This window comes from Danio aesculapii, chromosome 15 (genome assembly GCF_903798145.1).
Source record: "Danio aesculapii chromosome 15, fDanAes4.1, whole genome shotgun sequence".
Lineage (NCBI taxonomy): Eukaryota > Metazoa > Chordata > Actinopteri > Cypriniformes > Danionidae > Danio > Danio aesculapii.
In genome coordinates this window covers 11,998,349-12,025,460 of record NC_079449.1, presented here as the reverse complement: position 1 = coordinate 12,025,460, position 27,112 = coordinate 11,998,349, and the positions used below count along the sequence as shown (strand labels likewise).

Here is a 27,112-nt window from a genome sequence, read left to right as displayed (position 1 = left end):
ATCAATCGCATGGCAAAAAAAGCAGGGTTCCAGAACACTCTTTTGGGTTTATGTAAAAGCAAAACAAACTCTTTTGGTGAGCTGTTTCGAACAGTTAAAATGAACTCAAACTTCATTTTGGCCAGATTTTGTTAAAGAAAATCTGTCATTACAGTTCATTCTTTGATTATAGTATACCAGGGCCTTAACAGGAACTTCATTGGCATGCAATATCACTGATGGAAAAAGATGTAGTCAAAAGATATAACTAACCAACATGAAGGTTTTGATATAATCTGCTGGACTGCTGCGTTGCGCTGTTCATTCATTAACAGGTGTAGATAAGATTAATAGTTTTTAGTCATAAGCATAATCCTTAATTTTGTTATTGAAATTAACACAGCTTTAAACAACAGCCATCCACAAATACCAGTCCAATCTTATGAGGAAACTTAACTATATTGCATATTGAATAGAATAGTGGATATTCGCTCACTATCTTTTGGGTTACTCCCTGATTTATTAGGGGTCGCCACAGCAGAATGAACTTCCAATTACTGCCATATGTTTTATGCGGGGGCTGCCCTTTCAGCCGCAACTCAGTTCTGAGAAACACCCAAAAACTCTACAGCCAATTTTAGTTTACCCAATTCACCTATATGCATCCAAACTCCACACTGAAATGCAACACGTCCCAGTCAGGACTCAAACCAGTGCTAATCACTGAGCCACTGCGCTGAATTCATGCAAATCTTTATAAATTCAAATAAAAATGTATGACTTTTTAAAGAAGCATGCCCCCAAACCCAGCCCCTCATTGAAGAATGACCAAACTGTATGACAATGTACAAGTTAATATAAATTAGCAGCTAAATCAAATACGATACAAATACATATTGTCATGAGATCTCAACAGCACACGCATTCATTCATTAATGACTCTATATCATAATCACTTGATATTCTCTGTAACTTTAAACCTGATGATAAAAACTAAGAATACCATAGCGAACAATAAAAGGCAAGGCATATGGAATGAAGCGGCGTTTATCACGCTCCTGTTTCCGTAACACAGCCTTCTTCAGCAGCCAGTGGCCCACCAAAAGGCCATACCCTTGACCCATCCGCAACCATATACCTCCTGAACTTCCCCTGAGCTACTTTGATTTCAGCCAACTCTGCTTTCAATATTGGGCCTCCATGGTATCTTGATATTGAGATGAAGGACGTGCTGTTGACTGCTCTTTTCATGATGGTATCTGCAGTTATAGTTGGACAAAGATGACTTAACAAGAAAGAGTACTCGTGTTTGAAGCGGGACTAGCATGGATCTCAAACAATTGCATGGTATAAGCAATATTAGGTGGAATGAATGAGATGACTGGCATAGGTAAAGGCAGAGAGAATTATTGCCATGTAGCAGTACTTAGAGTTATGGTTGACACAGATCAAGGCTGTACTCAATAACACAATTATAGTAAGAGCTGCTGTAATGTCCCCATATGGTTGATGTAAAGGGAGGAGAACTTTGACCGCCGCCGACTGCTCAGCACTAAAGTCTAAACTGATGCCTGATGTTTTTAATGATGAATGGTGAAAATAATATGCTTGCCACACACTGTAAAAAGTATGGTGGGGGGGGTGTAGAAATCAAGCTGGAGGAAAAGTTTAAGTCAACAAGAATTGGAACTTGCAACTCCTTTTATTTCTTAGATGTGATGTGATGAGTGAAATGAAACATTCTATGAGAAAGAGAAGTCAGACAGAAACTGATGTTAATCAAAACCATTAAAAATCAAGACATTAACACCTTGTGAAGCAAATATTAAAAGGAGAATAGAAACTTCAGATTTCCAAGCTAGTTGCCCAGGAAACATTTCTTATTTAATGTTTTATAAGCAAAACTTTTAGAACATTTACTTATTGGCCACTTTATTAGGTACAACTTACTAGTACTGGGTTGGAATCCCTTTTGCTTTCAGAACTGCCTTAATCCTTTGTGGCATAGATTCAACAAGGTACTGGAACTATTCCTCAGAGATTTTGGTGCATATTGACATGATAGCATCACGTAGTAGCAGCAGATTTGTCGGCTGCACATCAATGTTGTTTCTCCATATAGTGAAATGGGGGCTTCTGCTGTAACTTCAGTGTCAGTGGAAGGCTGTCCAGCAAACACACACGCAGTGAATTGTGCAGTTTCCGCGTTTTTAAGTAGTTGCAGCGTATTAATTACTCATGTTCGCCTCCCTTGCCATAGTAAGCTAAATAAATTACGTCAATACATAATAACCGGTTATGATCTATTAAAATAGATACCGAATTGTCTGCATCTGCATGGCGGTGCACCAAAGAAACAATTAATATTGAAACCGCAATTTTAATCACATCACTAAAATAAAGATTTCAGTATACTATTGAATGTAAATAATACCAGTTGAAAGTTAAAAAGTTGGGACGCTAAAGAAAATGAGTGAAATGTAGGCCAGTTCTAAAATAAAGTTCTAAAATAAATTAATTTTAAAATACATAGACAAAACCTAATGAAAAATCACAGTAGCAATTAATATACAGTGCACCCTAAAAGTATTCATAGCGCTTCACTTTTATCACATATATTTATGTTACAGCCTTATTCCAAAATGGATTAAATTAATTTATTTCCTTAAAATTCTTACAATGAAAAAGGTTACAATGTACAGAGACATCCTGAATGAAAACCTGCTTCAGATTGCTCTTAACCTCAAACTGAGGTGACGGTTCATCTTCCAGCAGGACAATGACCTACAGCACTAAAATATCAATGGAGTGGCTTCACCACAACTCTGTGATTGTCCTTGAGTGGCCCAGCCAGAGCCCAGATCTAAATCCTACTAAACATCTCTGGAGAGATCTGAAAATGACTGTACACCGTCGCTTCCCATCCAACCTGATAGAGCTTGAGAGGTACTGCAAAGAGGAATGGGCCAAAATTCTCAAAGACAGGTGTGCCAAGCTTGTGGCATCTTATTTATAAAGACTTGAGGCTGTAATTGCTGCCAAAGGTGCATCAACAAAGTATTGAGCAAAGCCTGTGAATATTATGTACATGTGATTTTTCAGGTTTTTTATTTTTAATAAATAAATAAAAAATCTTTTTTTCACATTGTTATTATGGTGTATTGTGTGTAGAATTTTGAGGAAATAAATGAAATTAATCCATTTTGGAATAAGGCTGTAACATTAAAAAATATGGAAAAAGTGAAGCGCTATAAATACTTTCCGGATGCACTGCATGTACAGTTTTAGTTCTGAGGGGTTGAGTTGTGTCACAAAAAGAGGACAAAGCAAATGACATTTTCATGGCAAAGTCAGTTTCAGTTCATGCTGCCTTTAAAGACGCTATTGAATCCTGTACATCACCACCTAATTTACACTGCAGTCATACACTGGTTGATAAAATGAGACATTTGAAACTCAAGACTGACATTATAACATGCCTGAGACTATGAATAGCATACATTCTGTGACATTTGGATGAAATAGACATAAACCAGCTCTGATTTATGCATTTAGAAGAAACGCTGACCTTTAAGTGATACAATATTTACTTAAGGGATGTAGAAGAGACCATTTTAGGATCGACAAAGAGACATTTTAACCTTTGTGCAACAGCACAATAACAGTTTGTTCAACGTCAGCAAGAAATAAGTTCTCCATAGAGGGGACACCATTTTAGTTTGCCTTGAAGACAAATGCCCAGGAAGCTGTGTTTGTTGTCTGTCAGAGCGAGATCGGAATCGACTTTTTAGTGCTGTGTCAAATTAAACCGCAATCTCACAACAATATACTTGTTTCAGTTCAACTTTGCATCAGCCTTGCAAATTAGCTGAAAGGGAAAAGGCTTCGATGGTAATTTTCAGCCTGACGTTTCTTTTTCTAATTGACCCCAGGTCAAATGGGTCTGAGATAATATTTTGTTAAAATATTCTCATTTCCTAGGGAGTCGCATTTCCATAGAACTTCACCTCATGCTTTATTTATGACTTTCTTTACAATTACCATGCAAATGACGTCTTAACTGTCTTCTGCCCCTAACAGAACAGTTTAGTAAATATCAAACTGTATTAATTATTAACAAATCCACAGTCTAAAACCCCCACTTATAACTACATGAATTATTTAAGTGTTCACAAGCCCTCTGTGGGTTATAGCACCCTCAAAGTGAGGTTACAAAATAAATTACTGTACATTACAGTGAGACGCTCACTAAGAAGAATTGAGGTAAAGTTAATTTTATATTTGCATATTCACTTAGACAACTTGTGACATGATCCCTATATAGTTTATCACACTACTTTGAATATTTAGTCTGGAATTGCAAGTGTGATTTCAAGACAACATTAGCACTATTTGATTAACTGTGAACAATGTTGTACTTTGATAATCATTATCTGTTAATATGATTTCCCTATTTAAATTTAGCAAAGAATCCATGCCTGGATTTATACTATTATGGAGAAAGTCCGAATGTGCAACAACTTTGCCCCAATCTAAGACGACACATCACTCGTGGCTTCGTTCAAACAACGAATGTAGATGTTAATTTACAGGTCTGGCTCACACCCTGTCAAAACTTGGTAAACTTAACGCGGTGGTTGTTGATGTTTACTCGACACTCACAGCAGGTGTGAGACCCCGTTGTTTGCAGATCATCTATAGCCCCTTTACTCAACCTCGTCTCTTTCAACTCGCAGGAATCCCATCATCTGCGCCTCCAGCAAGCTGTTTCTCTCATCAGCATGTGTCTGTGAACGGCAGTCTCACATTTGATCCCCTCACCTGCAATAAATCTTAACGGGGTGGAGACCACAACCGTCAGCGCGGTTTTATAGTCCTCGCCTCTTTGACACGATGCATAAAAGTTTCCAGCGTATTTTTTGGTGAGAAAACACAAAGAGGGGATGCTAAAAAGTGCTTCCTTAACCATGACGAACATGTTGGCGTGCAATCTGGGCGTTCAGATTCATTTCCGTAACGTTAGCTGAATTTATGTAGCATGAAAGTAGTAAAAAAAAAACACCTCATCTTACCTTTTCCACGTGGGAATCCGGTTTAATCCCAAATCAGCAGATGACCAAGGTAATTATACTTCCGGAGCTACATGACGCGTTCTGGAACAATAACAAAATATCAACAACTTCGTCGCCATCTCTAGGCCTGCGTTATGTACACGCATGCGCCGTCAGGATCAGCAAGCTAGCAGAAACTCCATTGAACCTACTGGAGTAAAATTAATTTAATATATAAATAAAACGGCGCGGAAATATAAAACCCAATACAGTTTTTCTTGTACATTCTGAGACTAATTTTATATCGTATATCAATTAAGCAGTGTCAATAATTGATTTTTAAAGAAAACAGACCTTAAACACTGCGATTTTGTAATAGCATACAGCTCACCGGAAGTGCTTTAACTGGGTTACTAAAAATTAAAAGTCCTTCTGCATACACCCTATTGGACGTAGATAGTACCACGGTTGAAGGACAAACAAACAAACAATTGCAATGCCTAGCATTATTCATTCGTTCATTTTCTTTTCGGCTTAGTCCCTTTATTATCCAGGGGTCGCCACAGTGGAATGAACCACCAACTTATCCAGCATGTTTTACACAGCGGATGCCCTTCCAGCCACAACCCAACACTGGAAAACACCTATACATCTTCACACACATACACTATGGCCAATTTAGCTTATTCAATCAAGCGCATGTCTTTGGACTGTGAGGGAAACCAGAGCACCTGGAGGAAGCCCATGCCAACACAGGGAGAACATACAAACTCCACACAGAAATGTCAACTCACCCAGTCTGGGCTCGAACCAGCAACTTTCCTGCTGTGAGGCGATCATACTACTCACTGCGCCACTGTGATGCCTCGGGCTAGCATTATTTGTAATATATTTTTTCTATTTCCATTTGTTATTTTATTTTGTAATCTATTGAGTCTTTGTACTTTTATATAACTCTATTATGCTTTTCATATTTTTATGTACACCTTTGGCATTATTTTGAATATGTCATTCATACATTAATTGAAAAAAAGATGATGAAAACGCTGATAAAATATAAATAAGCGAGTGAATGGTGGGCTATTATTATAAATATATTACAATATCAAATACCATGAGGCCTAGATTAAATTAGGCGTTACTTAGCATTCAGGTGAAGCACTTGCAGGATGATTTTTCATCTGTTTATTTTATTAGGAGTTTATATTGACATGTCAAAGAGGTTTTCTCGCTCTCTCTCGCTCTCTCTGGAAGTTTATTTGGATATTCGCTGCTGATCTCAGCAGTTTACAACCACTATCAAACAGCATGTGACATTCTACAAAAAGGGTTTTGTTTTTTGAAACCATCCAATAAGGATGTTTATCATCTTTAACTTTTGATAATGAAAATGGATTTATTTTAATATCCGTTCAAAATAAATAGGCAAATAATCAAAGTAAGTTTTAGGAAATATTGAAAATAATATTTATGCATTCATATTTATTTTCAGCTTAGTCCCTTTAATCATCAGGGGTCGCCACAGCGGAATGAACCGCCAACTTATTCAGCATATGTTTTACACAGCATATGTTTTACACAGCTGCAAAAAGCTGCAATTGTTATTATCTTTATTAATTTAATTACTGTTTATTATTTTAATTAATTAATTTATTTATTTTTTGCTTTGTCAACTTTTCGGGCACAGATATCCATCCACAAATAAAGATATAAACAACAACAACAACAACTGACCAGATAAATAGCCTACGTCACACCGAATCACAGAAGATGCATATTGAGTCTTTATTTAAGGAAACTCCATTAGGATCATCTGCTCCGTAAACTCTGTTTGCTCCAGGACACACCTGTTTACTTTCCCCCAGCAGTTTATTCATTCAGAGGCGCGCATAACCAAGCACCCCCTGTTGTTTAAGAACCAAACACCCCCATGTTAGTCACCCCCCTATAGTTTAAACCCTTAACCAATCGCAGGACCCGGGGGCGTAGGCCAACGGTTGTCCCTGAGGACTGAGAATTACTTCATTCTCAAACTCGATGGTCCCCAGGCAAAGAAAAAGCGCCTGCGCTATTCATCGTGCCAGCATCCAGTCAGCCAGTAGTAGCCTATACGACAGTCAGTGCGGATCGTATCCTCGCCCCTGCCGCTGCATAACAGGAGAGTGAGCTCGCGGAGAGAGACAGACAGCAGTGCTGAGGAAGCTGTGCGCAAGAGGAGGCGTTTATATGCGCTGTAGAGCTTGTGGTGCTGAAACGCGCTCAGTTGCACAGGAGCGCGGAGCCCCGCAGATCGGGAGAAACGGAGAATTTTGTTTTCAGTCGCAGGATTTACTCCGTGCACTTGGATTGATGCATTAAAGCAACTTAATTTGAACAAAATCGAGCGAGGAGATATTAATTCAAGACAAGGAGGACGATCGCAAGAAAGTTCTGAACTTTAAACAGACAGCCAGCATTGATGATCGGACTGTGTTCGGATGGCAGTAGAGACTTTCAGCTCTCAGACATGCTGCTGACATAATCACTTTTGCTTTTCTTTCACATTTTTTACCTTATTCAATCAAGAGGTGGGCGAGGACCAGCAAAAAAACACCCTTCTACGTTTAGTCCGGTCGGAGCTTTCGTGCGCACTTTCAGTCTGGACAGCAGGACAAGTGTTGAAGACTCCGGAAACATGTTAGCGTTTTACATCGCATTGTGCCTTTTAGGAACAGGTAAGACAATCTTTTAGTTAAGCAACTAGTCTAAAGCTGAAATCGGATGTTTGTGTAATGCTGAGCGCTGCGTCAACCTAATCATAACGCGATTACCTTCACATTCAGCGGCAGCGCGCCCGGTTCTGAAGTTAACGCAGTGGTTTTTAGGTGTGTCGGAGGTGCGTTTGGTGACATATGAGGTTCTAGTGAGACCCTGGCGATACACTGGGCGAGTGGCACTGCGCCAAATGCGAACAAGGCTAATTTGGAAATTAAACTTGTTCAGTACAGGCGTGTTCTCCAGCATAATGCTGCGGTTGTTGATCTACAGCTCTCTGCACCCGTGCAGAAGTACTGTGGCAGTGTCATGATAATACACTGATGCCATTATATTGTACACAGTATATTACTGAAATGTATGGATTTGTATGACACTAATTAGGCTACTACATGTCCAAAACATGCTAACGCCATAGCTTTATAAGTGCTGCGTATAGTTATGTATTATAATGTGTCATACTGTATATTGTGTCATACTATATTGATGTGAACACTCAGATATTGGCATATTCATCTTAATATGCTGTTTGTGTATGTGTGATGGATCTAATGAATGTGTTTTGGAAACTTTTTGTAAGCATTATTCAGTATGGAACAAGTGGGTGCAATTCTGACTAATGCATACCTGTGTGTTTATACTAGACCCGAGGGTATACTGTACATGAATGACATGTTGATTTGAGTTACTCAGTGCCCCATTTAATGGGATCGTCTAGACAGCAGACTTGGAGAAAAGTTGAAGAAGGAACCAGGTGTGACCATGATAAAGTGATAAGGGTTTGAAAGTGTGCTAAAAGCCATAGAGGGCTGATGCATTAAAGATGTGCTGATCACAGTCCCCAAAACAGAAGAAACACCTCTTAATAATTTCACAGCAAACCCCATCAGGAAGTCACCATCTCCTCTCCTCTCTCAAACAGAATAATTGAACAGCATTAAATAAATATAAATGGTGCTGGGCAGAGGTGCGACATTTCTCTACACAGTCTAATGGGAGTCGGGAATGCGCGCGATCTGAAGGATTATGCTCGTCGCAGTGTTGATTTATTCATTATTTTGTACTTTATGTGGTAGTGGCCGCGGGCATCTCTCGCAAGCCTGATCTGCTGTGAGTGTGAATGAACTGGCGATCGCTTGCTGCACTCAGCCTCTTTGTCTCTGATGGAGTGGCAGCGCTGCGGAGAAACGGAGAACGGGAGACACTCTTTCAAAAATTACCCAGTAGAATGCGTTCTAACGGGGTTTCTTACATTAAAGGAACACTTCGAACGTAGGCTGATGATGTGTACGGAACGCCACTCTGGTTACGCGGAGAGTGCAGCAAGACTGATGAAATGACTCTCGTGAATAGGTTCTTTATAGTGAGTCATAAACAAAGGGAGACTGCTGTAATCCGATTCCCGACTGAATGATTTGTTATGAACAGGTTCGTTTTAGTGAATCGCGAGCGGTAGAGTTCAAATAACGAATATGACTCTAATGAGTCGGTTCTTTTTTGTGAATTAAAAACACACCGTGACCAATGTTGTTCGATTTCCGAACAAATGACTCCCATGAGCCGAATCTTCATAGTGAACGCAATTAAACGGTTTCGGATACTGAATGAGACAGGTAAATGTGTATATAGGCTACACTATTTTTAGGGATGTAAACAATAACAATGGTCTTACATTTTTCGTTTCCTTAGCTTCCGAGAATCCAAAAAGGTCCACGTTGATAAATAATGCTGTGATTGTTGTTTTAACGTTGAGATATATGAGAATTCCCTCATTTTACAGTTACTAAAAGTTTGACCACAAGCAGTAAATGTTCATGATAATGAAATCACCACATTGAAATGGTCGCGTTTTATTCGAATCAACACAAGAATTGTTGTGTTCTTTGGTCTGTGTAGCTTATAATGTAAGATAAAGATGTAAATATGATTTGTAAAACTTATTAAATTTTATTTTTTTAGCCTGGTATTATTAAAGAATGCTGGGTTCCACATAATTCCTTCATAGTGTCCCAACAACAATTGATTATATTAACTGAATAGTAACTAATAGTTTACTAGTTTTTACAAATTAGTTTACAAAATAGTTACCCCCCCCCCCCCCCCCCCCCACACACACACACACACACACAAAAAAAATACACTGTGAAAAATGCAGGGTTCTACACAACTCATTCACGTTGTCCCAACACAAATTGATTAAGTTAAAAGTTTTTACAAATTTAAGTGGTTTAAACATTAAAAAATTAAGTTATCCCAAAGAAATCTCAAGAATTGTGTTGTTTCAGCACCTTTTAAATAAGTAGTTTGAACAAGCAACATTTTCTTTTTGAGTGTAGTTTCCCCCAACTTATTTTAATTAAGTAGTTTGAACAAGCAACAAAAGTCATTTTTGAGTGTACGTCTCATTATCTTAATAGCCTATTAGTATTTCTCCCCTAAAATGTACATTTCCCCAAACATATAGCCTAACAAACAAACAACTTGAGATATTACATTCTTAGCAGTTCTCTTCCCTAAAGTGTGACACTGTAGAATATGCATGTGAACTTCTTTACAGCACCACAACATGCAATTTGAATCATATGCAGTAAACAAGTCTGTGCCTACCCGGTTTGTTTTCTGTAGCATTACTTTTAAAACTTCCTAACTCTTTCTTCTCTTTAAAGTATGCTATTTGATGTTAGCTGTGTTTGATTTTGTACTGATTATTTCACACCACAGGTGGCGCTATTCTTGACTGTAAAATAAGAGGCAGTTTGTAGAGTAGTAGCTCCAGCATCCTCAAGCCTGGCCTATTTTTACAGTGTGTCTGTTGTTTCCACGCCTTTTAACAAATATTTTATTCATCGGGTGTATTATTAACGCCGGCTTTGATTCAGCTCGAGATAAAGGCTTCAAAATCCCCCGGCCCCCTCAGATCCAAAAGTGTTTCTTCTCCCAATTAACGGCGTAACCGCAAGCGAGGCAAAGCGCTTTCGGTCGGCACTCCAGTAAACGAATTAAAAACAAATGTTTATTGGCGGTTAAGCTGCGCTTTCTGTCTGTCTCTTTGATAAATGAGGCCGCCGTATTGACACGGATGGAGGCGGTAATTAAATTTAAATGTTGAATCTAAATGCCCACCAACACAAACTTAGAGGGAATATATGAATTAGACGGAAATGTTAATAAAATGCCTACCTGGTTCACTAATAGGCTGTAAATTTATAATAATCACCACACACAGCATAAAATTTGATTATGCACCAGTTAAAAGGATAGTTCACCCAAAAATGAAAATTCTGTCATCATTCACTTTCGAGTTTCTTTCTTCTGTTAAACACAAAAGAAGATGTTTTGATCAAAGATAGAAACCGGTAACCATTGACTTCCATGGTATTTGTTTTTCACACCATAGAAGTCAGTGGTAACAGGTTTCCAGCTTTCTTCAAAATATCTGTTAGTATTCAACAGTAGAAAGAAACACACGAAGGTTTGAAACCAGTCACCATTGACTTCCATATTAATTGCTTTTTGTACCATAGAAGTCAATGGTAACAGGTTTCCTTGAAAATATCTTTATTAGCATTCAACAGGAGAAAGAAACACATGAAGGTTTGGAACCAGTAACTATTGACTACCAAAGTACTTGCTTTTCATACCATGGAAGTCAATGGTTACAGGTTTCCAACTTTCTTCAAAATATCTTTGTTAGTATTCAACAGGAGAAAGAAACACATGAAGGTTTGAAACCAGTAACTATTGACTTCCATAATACTTGCTTTTCGTACCAGAGAAGTCAATGGTTACTGGTTTCCAGCTTTCTTCAAAATATCTTTGTTAGTATTCAACAGGAGAAAGAAACACATGAAGGTTTGGAACCGGTAACCATTGACTTCCATAGTACTTGCTTTTCGTACCATAGAAGTCTCATAACATCTTTATTAGCATTCAATAGGAAAAAGAAACACATGAAGGTTTGGAACACGGTAACCATTCATTTCCATAGTACTTGCTTTTCCTACCATGGAAGGCAATGGTTACTGGTTTACAGCTTTCTTAAAAAAAATTGTTAGAATTCAGGAGAAAGAAACACATGAAGGTTTGAAACCAGTAACTATTGACTTCCATAATACTTGCTATTCGTACCAGGGAAGTCAATGGTTACTGGTTTACAGCTCTCGTCAAAATATCTTTGTTAGTATTCAACAGGAGAAGGAATGGAACCAGTAACCATTGCCTTCCATGGTATTTGTTTTTCATACCATAGAAGTCAATGGTTACAGGTTTCTAGCTTTCTTCAAAACACATTTCTAGACTAAAACCACTTGAGGATGAGTAAATAGTGAGTAAATTTAACATTTTGAGTGAACTATCCTTTTAAACAAGAATAACTCAACATTTGATTACATTTTTGTACAAATCAGAGCTTTCTCAAAGTATTTCCCTTTAACAGCTATTAGTTACAGCTACTTTGTTGAGTTTCTGTCTTGTTTAGGGGGGTAAAATATGACCCTTGCAGCACTCTGGATGTTTTTGTCATCATTAAGTGGGTGTGTTAAGTAAAACAGAAGGAGGGGGGAGAGGGAAGAATAGGATGTAGCCGAGCAATTCTTTGACAGACTGGTGGCAGCTGCTTTGGGAGGAGCAGAGAGGCTCCCGGACGGCCTGAACCACTCATCTCACCTGACATCTATACAAGCAGCACGCCACACTCTGAGAAAGCACCACCAGCTCACATCTGACTCACCAGCTCCCTCTCTGAATAATGGCTCGTGGATAGATAGCGCAGAGAAAGAAGGATTGTCCCGGTGCACACAAACACACATGCTTCCTTACACACTCACCCAGACTTATACACACTCATGTAAGTGCAAACACACGTCTCTTTTATCTCTAGGTCTCTCTCTTGTTTGTCTTTTCTGTTTGTATGTCTTTCCTTCACCCCCCACCCCCATCACCCAACACACACACACACACACACTTTTTGGCAGTTTATGAGGACTGTCCATACACTGTAAAATGCTGGGTTCCATTCAATCCTTCATGTCACCCCAACTCAAGTTAATTAAGTTACCTTAATGGTTTTTACAATTTCAAGTTGATTGAACAAAACAATTGATCTGTCCTCCCAAAAACTCAAGAATTGTGTTTTATTGGCTCATTTAATTAAGTAGTTTGAACAAGCAGCAAACTATTGTTTTGCTTGCAGGCATAATGTTGTTTTTAATGTAAAATTGCTTATTATATTTCCTTTGCCTAGCCTTAAACCCAACCAGTGGCAAATTTTGAACATCATAAAAAAGTATTCTGAATTAGGAGGACACAAAACATGTCCTCGTAAACCACTAAATCAACATTTTAATACATAGGTCATACTCATGTCATTATACAAATTTGTCCTCGTAAAAAACAAAAGGAGTACATCCACAAGTTGGGTTTTGTTATTCATGAGGACTCCCCATATGCGTAGTGTACAATCACTGGCCACTTTATTAGGCACACTCGTTGATGCAAAATTTCTAATCAGCCAATCACATGGCAACAACTCAACGCATTTAGGCATGTAGACATGGTCAAGACGATCTGCTGCAGTTCAAACTGAGCATCTGAATGAGGAAAAAAAAAGGGATTTAAGTGACTTTGAACGTGGCATGGTTATTGGTGCCAGACGGGCTGGTCTGAGTATTTAAGAAACTGCTGATCTGAAATTGCACAACCATCTCTAGGGTTTACAGAGAATGGTCCGAAAAAGAGAAAATATCCAGTGAGCGGCAGTTCTGTGGCCTTCAAATGCCTTGTTGATGCCAGAGGTCAGAGGAGAATGGCCAGACTGGTTCCAGCTTATAGAAAGACAACAGTAACTCAAATAACCACTCGTTACAACCGAGGTATGCAGAAGAGTCAATGCTTCATGATAGCGCGCTATGGCATAAAGCGCAAATCATCTCAAACTGGTTTCTTGAACATCACAGTGAGTTCACTGTAAACAAATGGCTTCCACAGTCACCAGACCTCAATCCAATAGAGCTCCTTTGGGATGCGGTGGTACAGGAGATTCGCATCATGGATGTGCAGTAGACTAATCTGCAGCAACTGCGTGATGCTCTCATGTTAAAATGGACCAAAATCTCTGAGGAATATTTCCAGTGCCTTGTTGAATCTATGCCACGAAGGATTAAGGCAGTTCTGAAGCCAAAATTGGGTCTAACTTGGTACTAGTAAGGTGTACCTAATAAAGTGGCCGGTGAGTGCATTTTATACTGTAAAAAAACACTTATTAAATTGGCTTACCCTACCCCTAAACCCAACCCTCACATGAAACCTGTGTAATATTTGATTTGAAAAACCCTGTTTAGTATGATTTTAAACCATCTAAAAAACCAAAGACACAAGGCATGTCCTCACAAACCACTTCTACATTGTAAAAGGTCATACCCATGTAATTCTCTCCATATGCATAACAAATTTTATACTTTTATACTAAAATGATTATTATCCGGTGTTACCCTACCCTTAAACCCAACCCTCACATGAAATAAATATTGTATCTGAAAAAAAAGTTAAGTAGGACTTCAAACTATTTAAAATAACGATGACACAATGACTCATAAACCACTTCAGCATTGTAATGCCAAGGTTATACCTATGTCACTATACAAATCTGTGTCCTCATAAATCACATAAACAAGCGCACGCACAGACACACAAGCACACACAGTTTCAGAGTGTCTGACAAGACGAAGGCTCAGAACTAGTAGCAAAGAGTCTGGATTGAAGCAGAAACATGACAGAGTCTTGAAGAGACGGGCCCCTAGTGCCAGATATTCATGTGCATGCCCTTACAAAAGCTCCGCTGCTTCTTTCTCCCAGCCATAATTTGCTTTCTCGGAATGTCCCTCGGTTTTCCCGGTGGAATTCCGCTGCACTGTGCCATCGGTATTCCAAGTAATCTCCAACACTGTGCTCTTTTTTTGAAACCTTTGGCATGGTGTTGGCAAGTCCCATAAGGCAGCGTTCAAAGGAAGCATGTTAAGATCATAAGACTTTCGCCCACTGCTTCCTTCCTCCTTAGTGCTTTTCCCTCGTAAAGAGCAAAAGAAACACATAACCGACTATCCCTTTGTGCATTATTATTTTAGTCATTTTATTTGAGCAGTTTGTATCCTACTCACAGTTGTTCACATTATTTCTTGCTTTCCCGCTCTGTAGGGTTGATGATGAGAATCAGCAAGGTTGATGATTGAATATTTAGCTTTTTTATAATAGTATAAGGTGAAAGTGGATGGCGATAGTTAGCCTAAAAATGATATACACTCACCGGCCACTTTATTAGGTACACCTTACTGATGATTCACACTTTATTGCATGGCGCGTTATCCTGCTGGAAGTTGGCATATTCTGATGGCTCAGCAACAATACTCAAGTAAGCCGTGGCATTGACACGATGCTCAATTGGTACTAATGGGCCCAAAGTGTGCCAAGAAAATATCCCCACACCATTACACCACCACCACCAGCCTGAACCGTTGATACAAGGCAGGATGGATCCATACTTTCATGTTGTTGATACCAAATTCTGACCCTACCATCCGAATGTTTGAGACTCATCAGACCATCCAATGTTTTTCCATTCTTCTATTGTCCATTTTTGATGAGCCTTTGTAAATTATAGCCTCAGTTTCCTGTTCTTAGCTGACAGAAGTGGCACCCGGTGTGGTCTTCTGCTGCTGTAGCCCATCTGCCTCAAGGTTTGAAGTGCTGGGCCTTCAGAGATGCTCTTCTGCAGACCTCACTTGTAATGAGTAGTTATTTGAGTTACTGTTGCCTTTCTATTTCTATCAGCATATTTTCTCTTTTTCAGACCATTCTCTGTAAACCCTAAAGATGGTTGTGCGTGAAAATCCCAGTAGATTAGCAGTTTCTGAAATACTCAGACAAGCCCATCCGTCACCAACAACCATGCCATGTTCAAAGTCACTTAAATTCCTATGCTTGGTTTCAACGGCAGCAGATCGTCTTGACCATGTCTACATGTCTAAATGCATTGGGTTGCTGCCATGTGATTGGCTGATTAGAATGTTGCGTTTACAAGCAGTTGGACAGGTATACCTAATAAACTGGCCAGTGAGTGTATATATATATATATATATATATATATATATATATATATATATATATATATATATATATATATATATATATATATTTCTATTTTTTTTTAGAAGAAGAAGAAAGCTGTAACATTGACATCCATTCTAGAAAGAGCAAATACTATAGAAGTCAATGTTTACAGGAGAAAATATCTTGTGTTCGGCAGAAGAAAGTAACTCAAATAGGTTTGGAACTAGTGAAGAAAGTAAATGAGGAAATCCTTTCATTTTTGGGTGAACTATCCCTTTAAATTTAGCACTTGTGCAACACATAAGTGTGTTCTAAGATGTCTTGAGCAGTTTGGTTTTTAAAGGCAGAGGAGATTATGCATTTTTACTCTCTATAATATGGCGATGAAATGCTCATTTCTCATTCCACTGAAATAATTATTACAATCATTAAATATTTGGTAGATGTGTCTAAGGCTCGCTTAAATATGTTCTAGATCATTAGGCATCATTACAGGGTTGTAAAAGCATGTTCTTAAAGGGATAGTTCACCCAAAAATGAAGACGCTTGCCTTTATTTACTCATTTGAACGTAAAAGATTATATTTTGATACATTCTGGTAGCTTTGCCAGTAAGGGGTTGCTGCTGGAAGGGCATCGGTTGTGTAAAACATTTGCTGGAATAGTTGGTGGTTCATTCCTCTGTGGCGACCCTTGATAAATAAAGGACTAAGCCAAAGAAAAATGAATGAAATTCTGGTAGCTGGCACCCACTGACCTCCATAGTTATCTTCTATTTTTCCTGCCATGGAACTCAGCATTCTTCGAAATATCTTCTTTTGTGACACTCATCAATGTTTAAAACCACATGATTGAGAGAGAATAAAAGTCATTTTCATCTATGGGAGAACTATCGCTTTAAGTTGGTTCTTATATACAAAACTGTTGTCGCTTAAGTAACTGACTGACTGTACAGCTTCGGTTTCAAACTCAGCCCCATACATGTAAACACTCCAACAAACAGCTTTGCAGTCTTGTCTTAATGTTTCAGCTTGTTCCATTAGAGGGACAGATAGTTTGACCTGCACACGGGGTTTGCCATTAGTGGTGGGGACTGCTGGGCGCTGAGATTGAGTGGGGTGGTCTGCTGGTATTTCTGGCTTTGTGGCTCTCCGAGTTTGTTTTCTGAGCTTTTTGAATTATGCATGAGCTGAACGTTGTTGGAGACTGTATGGGGACAGAAAATGACTTTATTATGTATGTGTGTGTGTGTGTGTTTTGTTAAAAGCTTTAATATTTGTATTATATGTAGAGGAGTGTAATAGGAGGCTGTATGCTTGTGGGTTAAGAGGGAGTATCAGATATGGTGAAATATTTCAAATTCTTTCTGTTCACTTCTCACTTGCTGTGCTCAAAGTCACAAAGTGGAAACGATAAAAGAAAAGATAAAGTAAAATAAATAAAGATATATAAATTTAGAAGTAAATTTAGATAAAGTGGCTGCATGGTGGCGCAGTGGGTAGCACATTCGCCTCAGCAAGAAGGTCGCTGGTTCGAGCCTCAGCTAGAGTTTGCATGTTCTCTTTGCTTGTTGACAAGTCTTAAGACATGTGGTATAGGTGAACTGTGTAGGCTAAATTGTCTGTAGTGTATGTGTGTGAATGAGTGTGTGTGGATGTTTCCCAGTGATGGGTTGCAGCTAGAAGGGCATCCGCTGCATAAAACATATGCTGGTGTTAATAAGTTAGTGGTTCATTCCGCTGTGGCGACCCCAGATCAGCCGAAAAGAAAATGAATGAATGAATCTATAGATTATCTATAGAAAAAGTAAGAGAAGTAAAAAAAAGTAAATATAGATATATAAATATAGAAGTAAATATAAAGCAAAGAAATAAAGAAGTAAATATATATAAAAAAACATTAGAAGTAAAAATAAAGTAAAGAAGTAAATATAGATATATAAACATAGAAGTAAATATAAAGTAAAGAAGTAAATATAGATATATAAACATAGAAGTAAATATAAAGTAAAGAAGTAAATATAGATATATAAACATAGAAATAAATATAAAGTAAAGAAGTAAATATAGATATATAAACATAGAAATAAATATAAAGTAAAGAAGTAAATATAGATATATAAACATAGAAATAAATATAAAGTAAAGAAGTAAATATAGATATATAAACATAGAAGTAAATATAAAGAAGTAAATATAGATATATAAATATAGAAGTAAATATAAAGCAAAGAAATAAAGAAGTAAATATAGATATATAAACATAGAAGTAAATATAGATATATAAGCACAGAAGTAAATATAAAGTAAATATAGATATATAAACATAGAAGTAAATATAAAGTAAAGAAGTAAATATAGATATATAAACATAGAAGTAAATATAAAGTAAAGAAATAAATATAGATATATAAACATAGAAGTAAATATAGATATATGAACATAGAAGTAAATATAAAGTAAGTAAATATAGATATATAAACATAGAAGTAAATATAAAGTAAATATAGATATATAAACATAGAAGTAAATATAAAGTAAATATAGATATATAAACATAGAAGTAAATATAAAGTAAAGTAAATATAGATATATAAACACAGAAGTAAATATAAAGCAAAGTAAATATAGATATATAAACATAGAAGTAAATATAAAGTAAATATAGATATATAAACATAGAAGTAAATATAAAGTAAATATAGATATATAAACATAGAAGTAAATATAAAGTAAATATAGATATATAAACACAGAAGTAAATATAAAGCAAAGTAAATATAGATATATAAGCATAGAAGTAAATATAAAGTAAATATAGATATATAAACATAAAAGTAAATATAAAGTAAATATAGATATATAAACATAGAAGTAAATATAAATATATAAACATAGAAGTAAATATAAATATATAAACATAGAAGTAAATATAAAGCAAAGTAAATATAGATATATAAACATAGAAGTAAATATAGATATATAAACATAGAAGTAAATATAAAGCAAAGTAAATATAGATATATAAACATAGAAGTAAATATAAAGTAAATATAGATATATAAACATAGAAGTAAATATAAAGTAAATATAGATATATAAACATAGAAGTAAATATAAATATATAAACATAGAAGTAAATATAAAGTAAAGTAAATATAGATATATAAACATAGAAGTAAAGATAAATATATAAACATAGAAGTAAATATAAAGTAAAGTAAATATAGATATATAAACAGAAGTAAATATAAAGTAAAGAAATAAATCTAGATATATAAGCATAGAAGTAAATATAAAGTAAATATAGATATATAAACATAGAAGTAAATATAAAGTAAAGAAGTAAATATAGATATATAAACATAAAAGTAAATATAGATAACGTAAGCTGCTTAGCTTCAGTGGGCAACCATGTGACAGCTGCAGAGAGCTAGCTGCCTGCAAATATACAGCCAGATAAATGGTGCTGTAAATGTAAATACAGTATTTTTGCTGTAATTGATTTACTGTAAGTTACTGGTCAACTGCTGCCTGTAAGTTACTGTAGATTCAACAGGAAATTGTTAACAGTGTATGTTTCCATAAAACTAATGTGCACAACTGAGTAGAATAAACTTTTTATCTAATAAGAAAACTGCCATGGAAACACATTTACTCAATACATTTTAAATAAATCAAATCTTTTTGATATTTGGCACAAGTTTATCATGATTTTGTTCTCTTTGACTCACTGGATGGAAACGGTGCTTCGTTCAAAAGTGTATGCGATATTACAGTTTTGTGATATTCATACAGCAATACAGCAGTTTTTAAAGTCTAAGACAGAAAAGCGCTTTCATAATTCACCTGTTTTTCCCTATTGAAAGGGGTTTGAAAAGTTGGAAGGCAAGTAAGTTGAGTTGTGAGTGTGTGCGTTTGAGTTAGAGGGAGTAAGTGTGTGACACACACGATTCACAATAGCGCCGATGCAGCAGAATCTGTCTGGTGCGGGGAGGACTGCTGCATTATTTAGGAGACGCTCGTATGGCATAGATATGGATGAGTTTTGGCCTGCTTTGATTCGCTTGCACTCTGCAGACCGGAGCGAGATGGACTGGCTGCGAGCGCTTGAGTGCTCTGGGCTCTTTTACAGGGAGAGGTTGGCGCTCGGAGACAAATTCAACATAAAGGTCAGTTTTGTTTACAGCAGAGAGCAAATCGCGAGATTTTCTCCCCAGACAACATTCTAGCGTACGAATTTTAGATGTGTTGCTAGGACTGATGCTGAGAATGACATTCAGGCTTGTGAATAGGTCTCTGGGGATCAGGATTATGCTATACCTTTTCATTACAGTTAAAAAAAAAAAGAAGACGAGGGAAGCCGTAGTTGCAGGTAAACAGAATTCTGTAGGTTAAAGGGATAGTTCACACAAAAATTGTAATTTCGTCAACATTTACTTCAAATCTTAAATTTCTTGCTTCTATAAAAAACAAAAGAAGATATTTTGAAAAATGTTGGAAACATGAAACCATTGACTTCCATAATATAATTTTTTCAACTATGGAAGTCATTGATTTTCAGCATTCTTCAAAGTATCTTCTTTTTTGTTCAACAGAAGAAAGACGCTCAAATATGAGGCTGAGTAAATACTGAGTACATTTTTCTTTTTGGGTGAAATATCTCTTTACCTGTCATGGATTGGTCAGGCTCTCACGACCCCCACTCACGAAGATCACCATCACCTGACTTCTAATGAGCACACAGCTGCATCACATTCACGAGCACCAGATAAAAGCACAGCACTCCAGTCGCTCATTGTCCGGGCTCGTCTCGACGAAAGCGGACAACTGAGCGACCACTCAGCGTAGTCATCCTCAGCTAAAACAAACGATTTACTTACCTGTTCTCTTTGTATTCCTCCTAGTCTTCCTGGTCCTCCCGAATCGTCCTGTCTTCCAGTCCTTCCAAGTCTGTGTCATCCTCTGTCAGCTGTATCTGGTGTGTGCTGTCCATCCTCGTGTATTCCTGTTACCCAGCCACGGAGGAAAAGACCCCAACATCATTCCTGATCCTCCTGGCTATCCTTCATGTGCTCCTTGTTGTCATTTAATAAACACCCTAACGTTTCCTTACCTCTGTCTCCTGTCCGCTTCATAACAGAAGCCCGGACCCATAACGACGACAACATGAGCACCCCCGATCACCTTCAAGAGCTGGTGGACCAGTTGAAGCGGATTCTACAGCCACCAGCTCCACTTTCCAACGCACCACCAGCACCGAGCACTTCCGCCTCCACAGTTTCTTCTTCGGCCCTTCCTTCCAGTCCCATGGCCCGACCAGCGCCCTACTCAGGCGGAGCGGGGGAGTGCAATGGTTTTCTGTTACAATGTTCCCTCATATTCGAAATGCAACCTTCTCTATATCCCACAGATAAGTCGAAGATCGCCTACATCGTATCTCTACTCTCTGGACCTGCACTTAAATGGGCTGAGACGATCTGGAACCAAGCCGGGCCGGTCATGAATTCCATCACTACCTTCACGGAGTATTTCAAAGAGGTGTTTGGACGTTCTGATGGGGAAGTAGCCGCTGGAGAGCAGCTGTATCATCTAAAGCAAGGTACTCTATCTACACAGGAATATGCTCTCCGGTTTCGCACTCTAGCAGCTGCAAGTGGATGGAATGAGAGATCGTTGTTGACCACGTACCGGCTCGGCTTGGAACCCACTCTCCGAATCCAACTGGCCACATTAGATGATACAATGGGTCTGGAGAGATTCATCCAACATTCTCTCCGATGTTCCGATCGTCTCCGTTCCTATCAACAGGACACCATCACCCCCTCGTCTGCACTCCTCCAATCGCCTGAGTCAACAGCCTCTCCAGAACCAGAACCCATGGTAATAGAGTCTGGAAGACTGACATCAGCGGAACGACAGAGGAGGCTGACCCGGGGTCTGTGTCTATACTGCGGTGTCAGTGGACACACCCGTATGGAGTGTCCCCTTCGTCCCATTCGGACTTCAGTGAGTGTATTCAGTACGAATATTGACCAATGTAAACCACTTACTACCACCGTACAAATAACTACTGCCTCTATTTCTCTCCTTGTCACAGCCCTCATCGACTCCGGGTCAGCAGGGAACTTCATCTCCCAATCCCTCTGTCGTCAACTCCACCTCCGCACTGAGGCGTCCTCGCATATATACCAGATACAACCGATAACCCAGTGCACTCGATCTTCGACCCGTATCCATCGACAATGCGAAGACATCCTTCTTCAAGTGGGGTTGTTACATCAAGAGAGGATTCAATTTCTGGTTCTGGAGGGTGCAAATATGGACATCATTCTAGGGCGCCCGTGGCTGGTGAAGCACGATCCCATCATCTCTTGGGGCACAGGAGAGATAAAGAAATGGGGATCTGGATGTACACCTGCCTGTTTTCCAAATCTCCCTCTTCAAGGTCGGAACCCCATTTCTTTGTTTGCAACATCGGTCGAGAGCCCTCCTGAGAAGCAGTCTATCCACATTCCTAAGGAGTACAGCTCCTTTCATGATGTCTTCTGCCCCAAGAGAGCTTCCCAGCTACCGCCGCATCGGCCATGGGACTGCGCGATCGACCTAGTTCCAGATGCCCAGTTGCCAAGAGGTAGGATCTACCCGCTCTCGCTTCCAGAGAATCAGGCAATGGAAGATTACATAAGGGAGGCTCTGAGTCAGGGGTACATACGTCACTCAAAATCACCAGCCGCCTCAAGCTTCTTCTTTGTGGCCAAGAAGGACGGAGGGCTGCGTCCATGCATCGACTACAGGGTCCTAAATAACGGTACAGTAAAATACCGATATCCCCTTCCTCTGGTACCAGCCGCTTTGGAACAGCTCCGAGAAGCTAAAGTCTTCACTAAATTGGACCTCCGCAGCGCGTATAATCTGATAAGAATACGTGAGGGGGACCAATGGAAGACAGCATTCGTGACCCCTACTGGCCACTATGAATATGAGGTCATGCCTTACGGTCTGGTCAACGCCCCCTCCGTATTCCAAAACTTCATTCATGAAGTCCTCCGGGAGTTTCTTCACCACTGTGTAATAGTGTACATAGATGACATCCTCATTTACTCCCGGAGTGAGGCCGAACATCGCCAACACGTTGCGGAGGTCCTACACACATTGAGAGAACATCACCTCTACCTCAAAGCGGAGAAATGCTCATTCCACCAGAAGTCGATTCATTTCTTGGGATACGTCATTGACCAAACCGGTATACGTATGGATGGGAAGAAAATTGAGGCTGTTCTATCCTGGTCAGAACCCACTTCCATTAAGGAGCTCCAGAGGTTTCTTGGGTTTGCTAACTTTTATAGACGGTTTATCAAGGACTACAGCAGGATTACATCACCTCTCACTAATCTCCTCAAGGGTAAACCCAAAGGACTGGAGTGGACCAAAGAAGCAGCCGCAGCCTTCCGCCTTCTTAAGAAGGAGTTCACAAGGGCCCCACTCCTGACTCATCCTGACCCAAATCTTCCTTTCGTGGTGGAAGTGGACGCATCCACCACCGGCGTCGGGGCAGTATTATCTCAACATCATGATACACCGCCCCGACTGCATCCCTGTGCCTATTTCTCTCGGAAGTTGAGCCCGGCGGAGCAGAATTACAGCATAGGAGACAGGGAGCTTCTAGCAATCAAGCTAGCCTTGGAGGAGTGGCGTCACTGGTTGGAGGGAGCCAAACATCCGTTCCAGGTGATCACAGATCACAAAAACCTCCAATACATCAAAGAGGCCAAGAGACTATGTCCACGTCAAGCCAGATGGTCACTTTTCTTCTCACGTTTTGATTTCTCCATTTCCTATCGTCCAGGACCCAAGAATCTAAGAGCAGACGCTCTCTCTCGTTTACACGAGCATCACGATCATGAAGAACTCCCAACGAAGATTCTTCCCGAACACATCTCCATTTGTCCGATCCCCTGGAACGCTCCTCCAGTCGTTGCCACTCCGGAAGCCCCTGCTCCGCCGGGATGCCCTCCTCATCGGCAGTTCATACCACCTGAACACCGGGTAGATCTGATCCACTCCTTACATACCTCGCTAGGCACTGGACATCCAGGGATCAACAATACTCTCTCGCTAGTATCCCAACGATTCTGGTGGCCAAACATGGCAAGGGATGTGAGGCAATATGTTCAGGGCTGTAAGGACTGTGCCCAATCCAAGAGCCCACGTCATCTACCCGCTGGAAAGCTCCATCCCTTGCCGATTCCGAACCGTCCCTGGTCACACCTAGGAGTGGACTTTATCACTGACCTCCCTTCGTCAGAAGGTAATACCTGTATTCTAGTCATAGTAGATAGATTCTCAAAGTTTGTCAAACTAATCCCTCTGAAAGGTCTTCCCACAGCCTTTGAAACTGCCGACAATATCTTTAATCAAGTCTTCAGGTCATTTGGTATTCCAGAAGATATTGTGTCGGACAGAGGTCCACAGTTCATCTCACGTCTATGGAAAGCCTTCTTCAAGCTCCTAGGTGTGGCCGTCAGCCTCTCTTCTGGATATCATCCCCAAACCAACGGGCAGACAGAGAGGAAGATTCAGGAGGTGGGACGGTTCCTGAGGACCTTCTGCAGTGGTCACCAGAACTCCTGGAGCCAGTATTTGGGCTGGGCAGAATATGCCCAAAATTCACTGCGGCAACCCTCCACCGGACTCACGCCATTCCAGTGCGTCCTGGGCTTCCAACCACCGCTCTTTCCCTGGGATGGCGAACCATCTGATGTCCCCGCAGTGGATCACTGGTTCCGGGAGAGCGAGAGAGTCTGGGACGAGGCTCATCAACATCTGCAGAGGGCAGTCCGTCGAAGCAAGGTAACCGCCGATAGGAGAAGGTCTGAAGAACCCAGATACACACCCGGACAAAGGTGTGGCTATCCACCCGGGACATACGCATGCGACTGCCCTCTCGCAAGTTAAGTCCCCGATTTGTTGGTCCCTTCACCATCGTGGAACAGGTTAACCCCGTCACCTACAAACTACAATTACCCTCTCACTACCGTATTCACCCTACATTCCACGTATCACTCCTGAAACCCTATCACGATCCTGTTCTTCCCTCCACAGAGCCTGACCACGAAGAGGAACCCCCTCCTCCACTGCTCCTAGAAGAAGGAGCCGTCTACGCAGTGAAGGAGATCTTGCGTTCCCGACGTCGTGGTGGCCAGTTGGAGTACCTGGTGGACTGGGAAGGGTACGGCCCCGAAGAAAGGACATGGGTTCCCAGAGCTGATATTCTCGATCCTAGTCTCATGGTGGAGTTTCATGAGAGCCACCCTGAGTTCCCAGCGCCTAGAGGCAGAGGGAGACCACCACGGCGTCGGAGGTGTCGGCCCTCAGGAGCGGGCCCTGGGGAGGGGGGTACTGTCATGGATTGGTCAGGCTCTCACGACCCCCACTCACGAAGATCACCATCACCTGACTTCTAATGAGCACACAGCTGCATCACATTCACGAGCACCAGATAAAAGCACAGCACTCCAGTCGCTCATTGTCCGGGCTCGTCTCGACGAAAGCGGACAACTGAGCGACCACTCAGCGTAGTCATCCTCAGCTAAAACAAACGATTTACTTACCTGTTCTCTTTGTATTCCTCCTAGTCTTCCTGGTCCTCCCGAATCGTCCTGTCTTCCAGTCCTTCCAAGTCTGTGTCATCCTCTGTCAGCTGTATCTGGTGTGTGCTGTCCATCCTCGTGTATTCCTGTTACCCAGCCACGGAGGAAAAGACCCCAACATCATTCCTGATCCTCCTGGCTATCCTTCATGTGCTCCTTGTTGTCATTTAATAAACACCCTAACGTTTCCTTACCTCTGTCTCCTGTCCGCTTCATAACATTACCATTATATATATATATATATATATATATATATATATATATATATATATATATATATATATATATATATATATATATATATATATATATAGTACCCCCTGTGGAGAAAAAGCCACGACTCTTCCCTGTTGTCCAGTTTTCCCGCGCCCTCATTTGCCCATCATAGCGTTCAAACTGTGCTTCTGATGACACATACAGCTGTTAATTTAGGGGGGTCTTGAAACAATGGCTCTCTGTTTTCCGCCCGAGACATGCTACACATAGCCTTATTGTTTAATTATCTTTCAGACATAAGACAGCGACCCTGGGGTCTCACCCACGTTTCCCCCCCAACCCTACAAACAGACGCGCACACAGGCAAACACGAAGGAGAATTAGCAGAATAGAGAAAAGCAAATGAGAAGGTTTTGGAGGGAAAGGCTGTAATCAGCTTGCCCATGCAGGAGCACACAGATAAAGAACTTGGCATTGCGTTCAGGGGGGCTTTTGTTATCAGCTGTCAGGGTTTCTAGCCCGCACGGCTAATGGCAGAGCCCGGAGGAGAGGTGGCCAGTTGTTCCTCACTCTGGGACAAGGCCATCTCCTCCATCTTCATTGTTTTTTCAGCCTCTCCATCCACCCACATCCTCACCTCATTTTCCTTGGGCGGAAAGACGAGCGAGTGGACAAAGAGGAATTGTGCTGACTTCTTCCTCTGGAGGAGAAAATAAAAAGAGGGCAATGATGTCATCGGAGGTCTTCAGTTACATTAAAACGGACAGTTTGTTTTTTTCAAGGCCGAGAGTCACTCCTAGAGCAGAATTGTATCTTCGGTATATACACGTCCTTCACGATTCCTGTCAACAGGGTTTCTTTTGTGTTGCTGTTGTTGTATGGGGACTGTGTTCATGATTGGATACACACTGTAAACCCTAATAAGTTGAGACTACTCAAATGATTGGAGGAAAGTGATTCCCTCAGGTAGTTTGAGTAATGGGAAATCAACAACTACATTAATTGAGTTGACCAAATGTGGTCTCTTCATTGAATTAATGTAAATGTGTAAGTACAGATAACTCAAAATTTTAAGAACAGATAACTTAAATGTGAAAGTACAGATAACTTAAAAGTGTAAGTAGATAACTTAAATGTGTAAGTACAGATAACTTAAGTGTGTAAGTAGATAACTTAAACGTGTAAGTACAGATAACTTAAACGTGTAAGTACAAATAACTTAAACGTTTAAGTAGATAACTTAAACGTGTAAGTACAGATAACTTAAACGTGTACGTACAGATAACTCAAACGTGTAAGTACAGATAACTTAAACGTGTAAGTACAGATAACTTAAAAGTGTAAGTAGATAACTTAAA

The 27,112-nt window shown here is 39.8% G+C and overlaps 1 protein-coding gene and 1 long non-coding RNA gene across 2 annotated transcripts in view; one reads left to right on the top strand and one right to left on the bottom strand.

Moving 5' to 3' along the window:
* The window catches only part of LOC130242106 (uncharacterized), a 207,746-nt gene extending 202,587 nt beyond the window's left edge, over positions 1 to 5,159 (bottom strand). The window contains exon 1 of the long non-coding RNA XR_008838938.1: positions 5,052 to 5,159. This is a non-coding gene — a long non-coding RNA (uncharacterized LOC130242106). The remainder of the gene's footprint in view (positions 1 to 5,051) is intronic.
* A 1,895-nt stretch (positions 5,160 to 7,054) lies between these two features.
* kirrel3l (kirre like nephrin family adhesion molecule 3, like) overlaps positions 7,055 to 27,112 on the top strand; it is a 75,976-nt gene continuing 55,918 nt past the window's right edge. Inside the window, exon 1 of the mRNA XM_056473765.1 lies at positions 7,055 to 7,744. Coding sequence (XP_056329740.1) covers positions 7,705 to 7,744 — 40 coding nt within the window. The 5' untranslated portion in view covers positions 7,055 to 7,704. The remainder of the gene's footprint in view (positions 7,745 to 27,112) is intronic.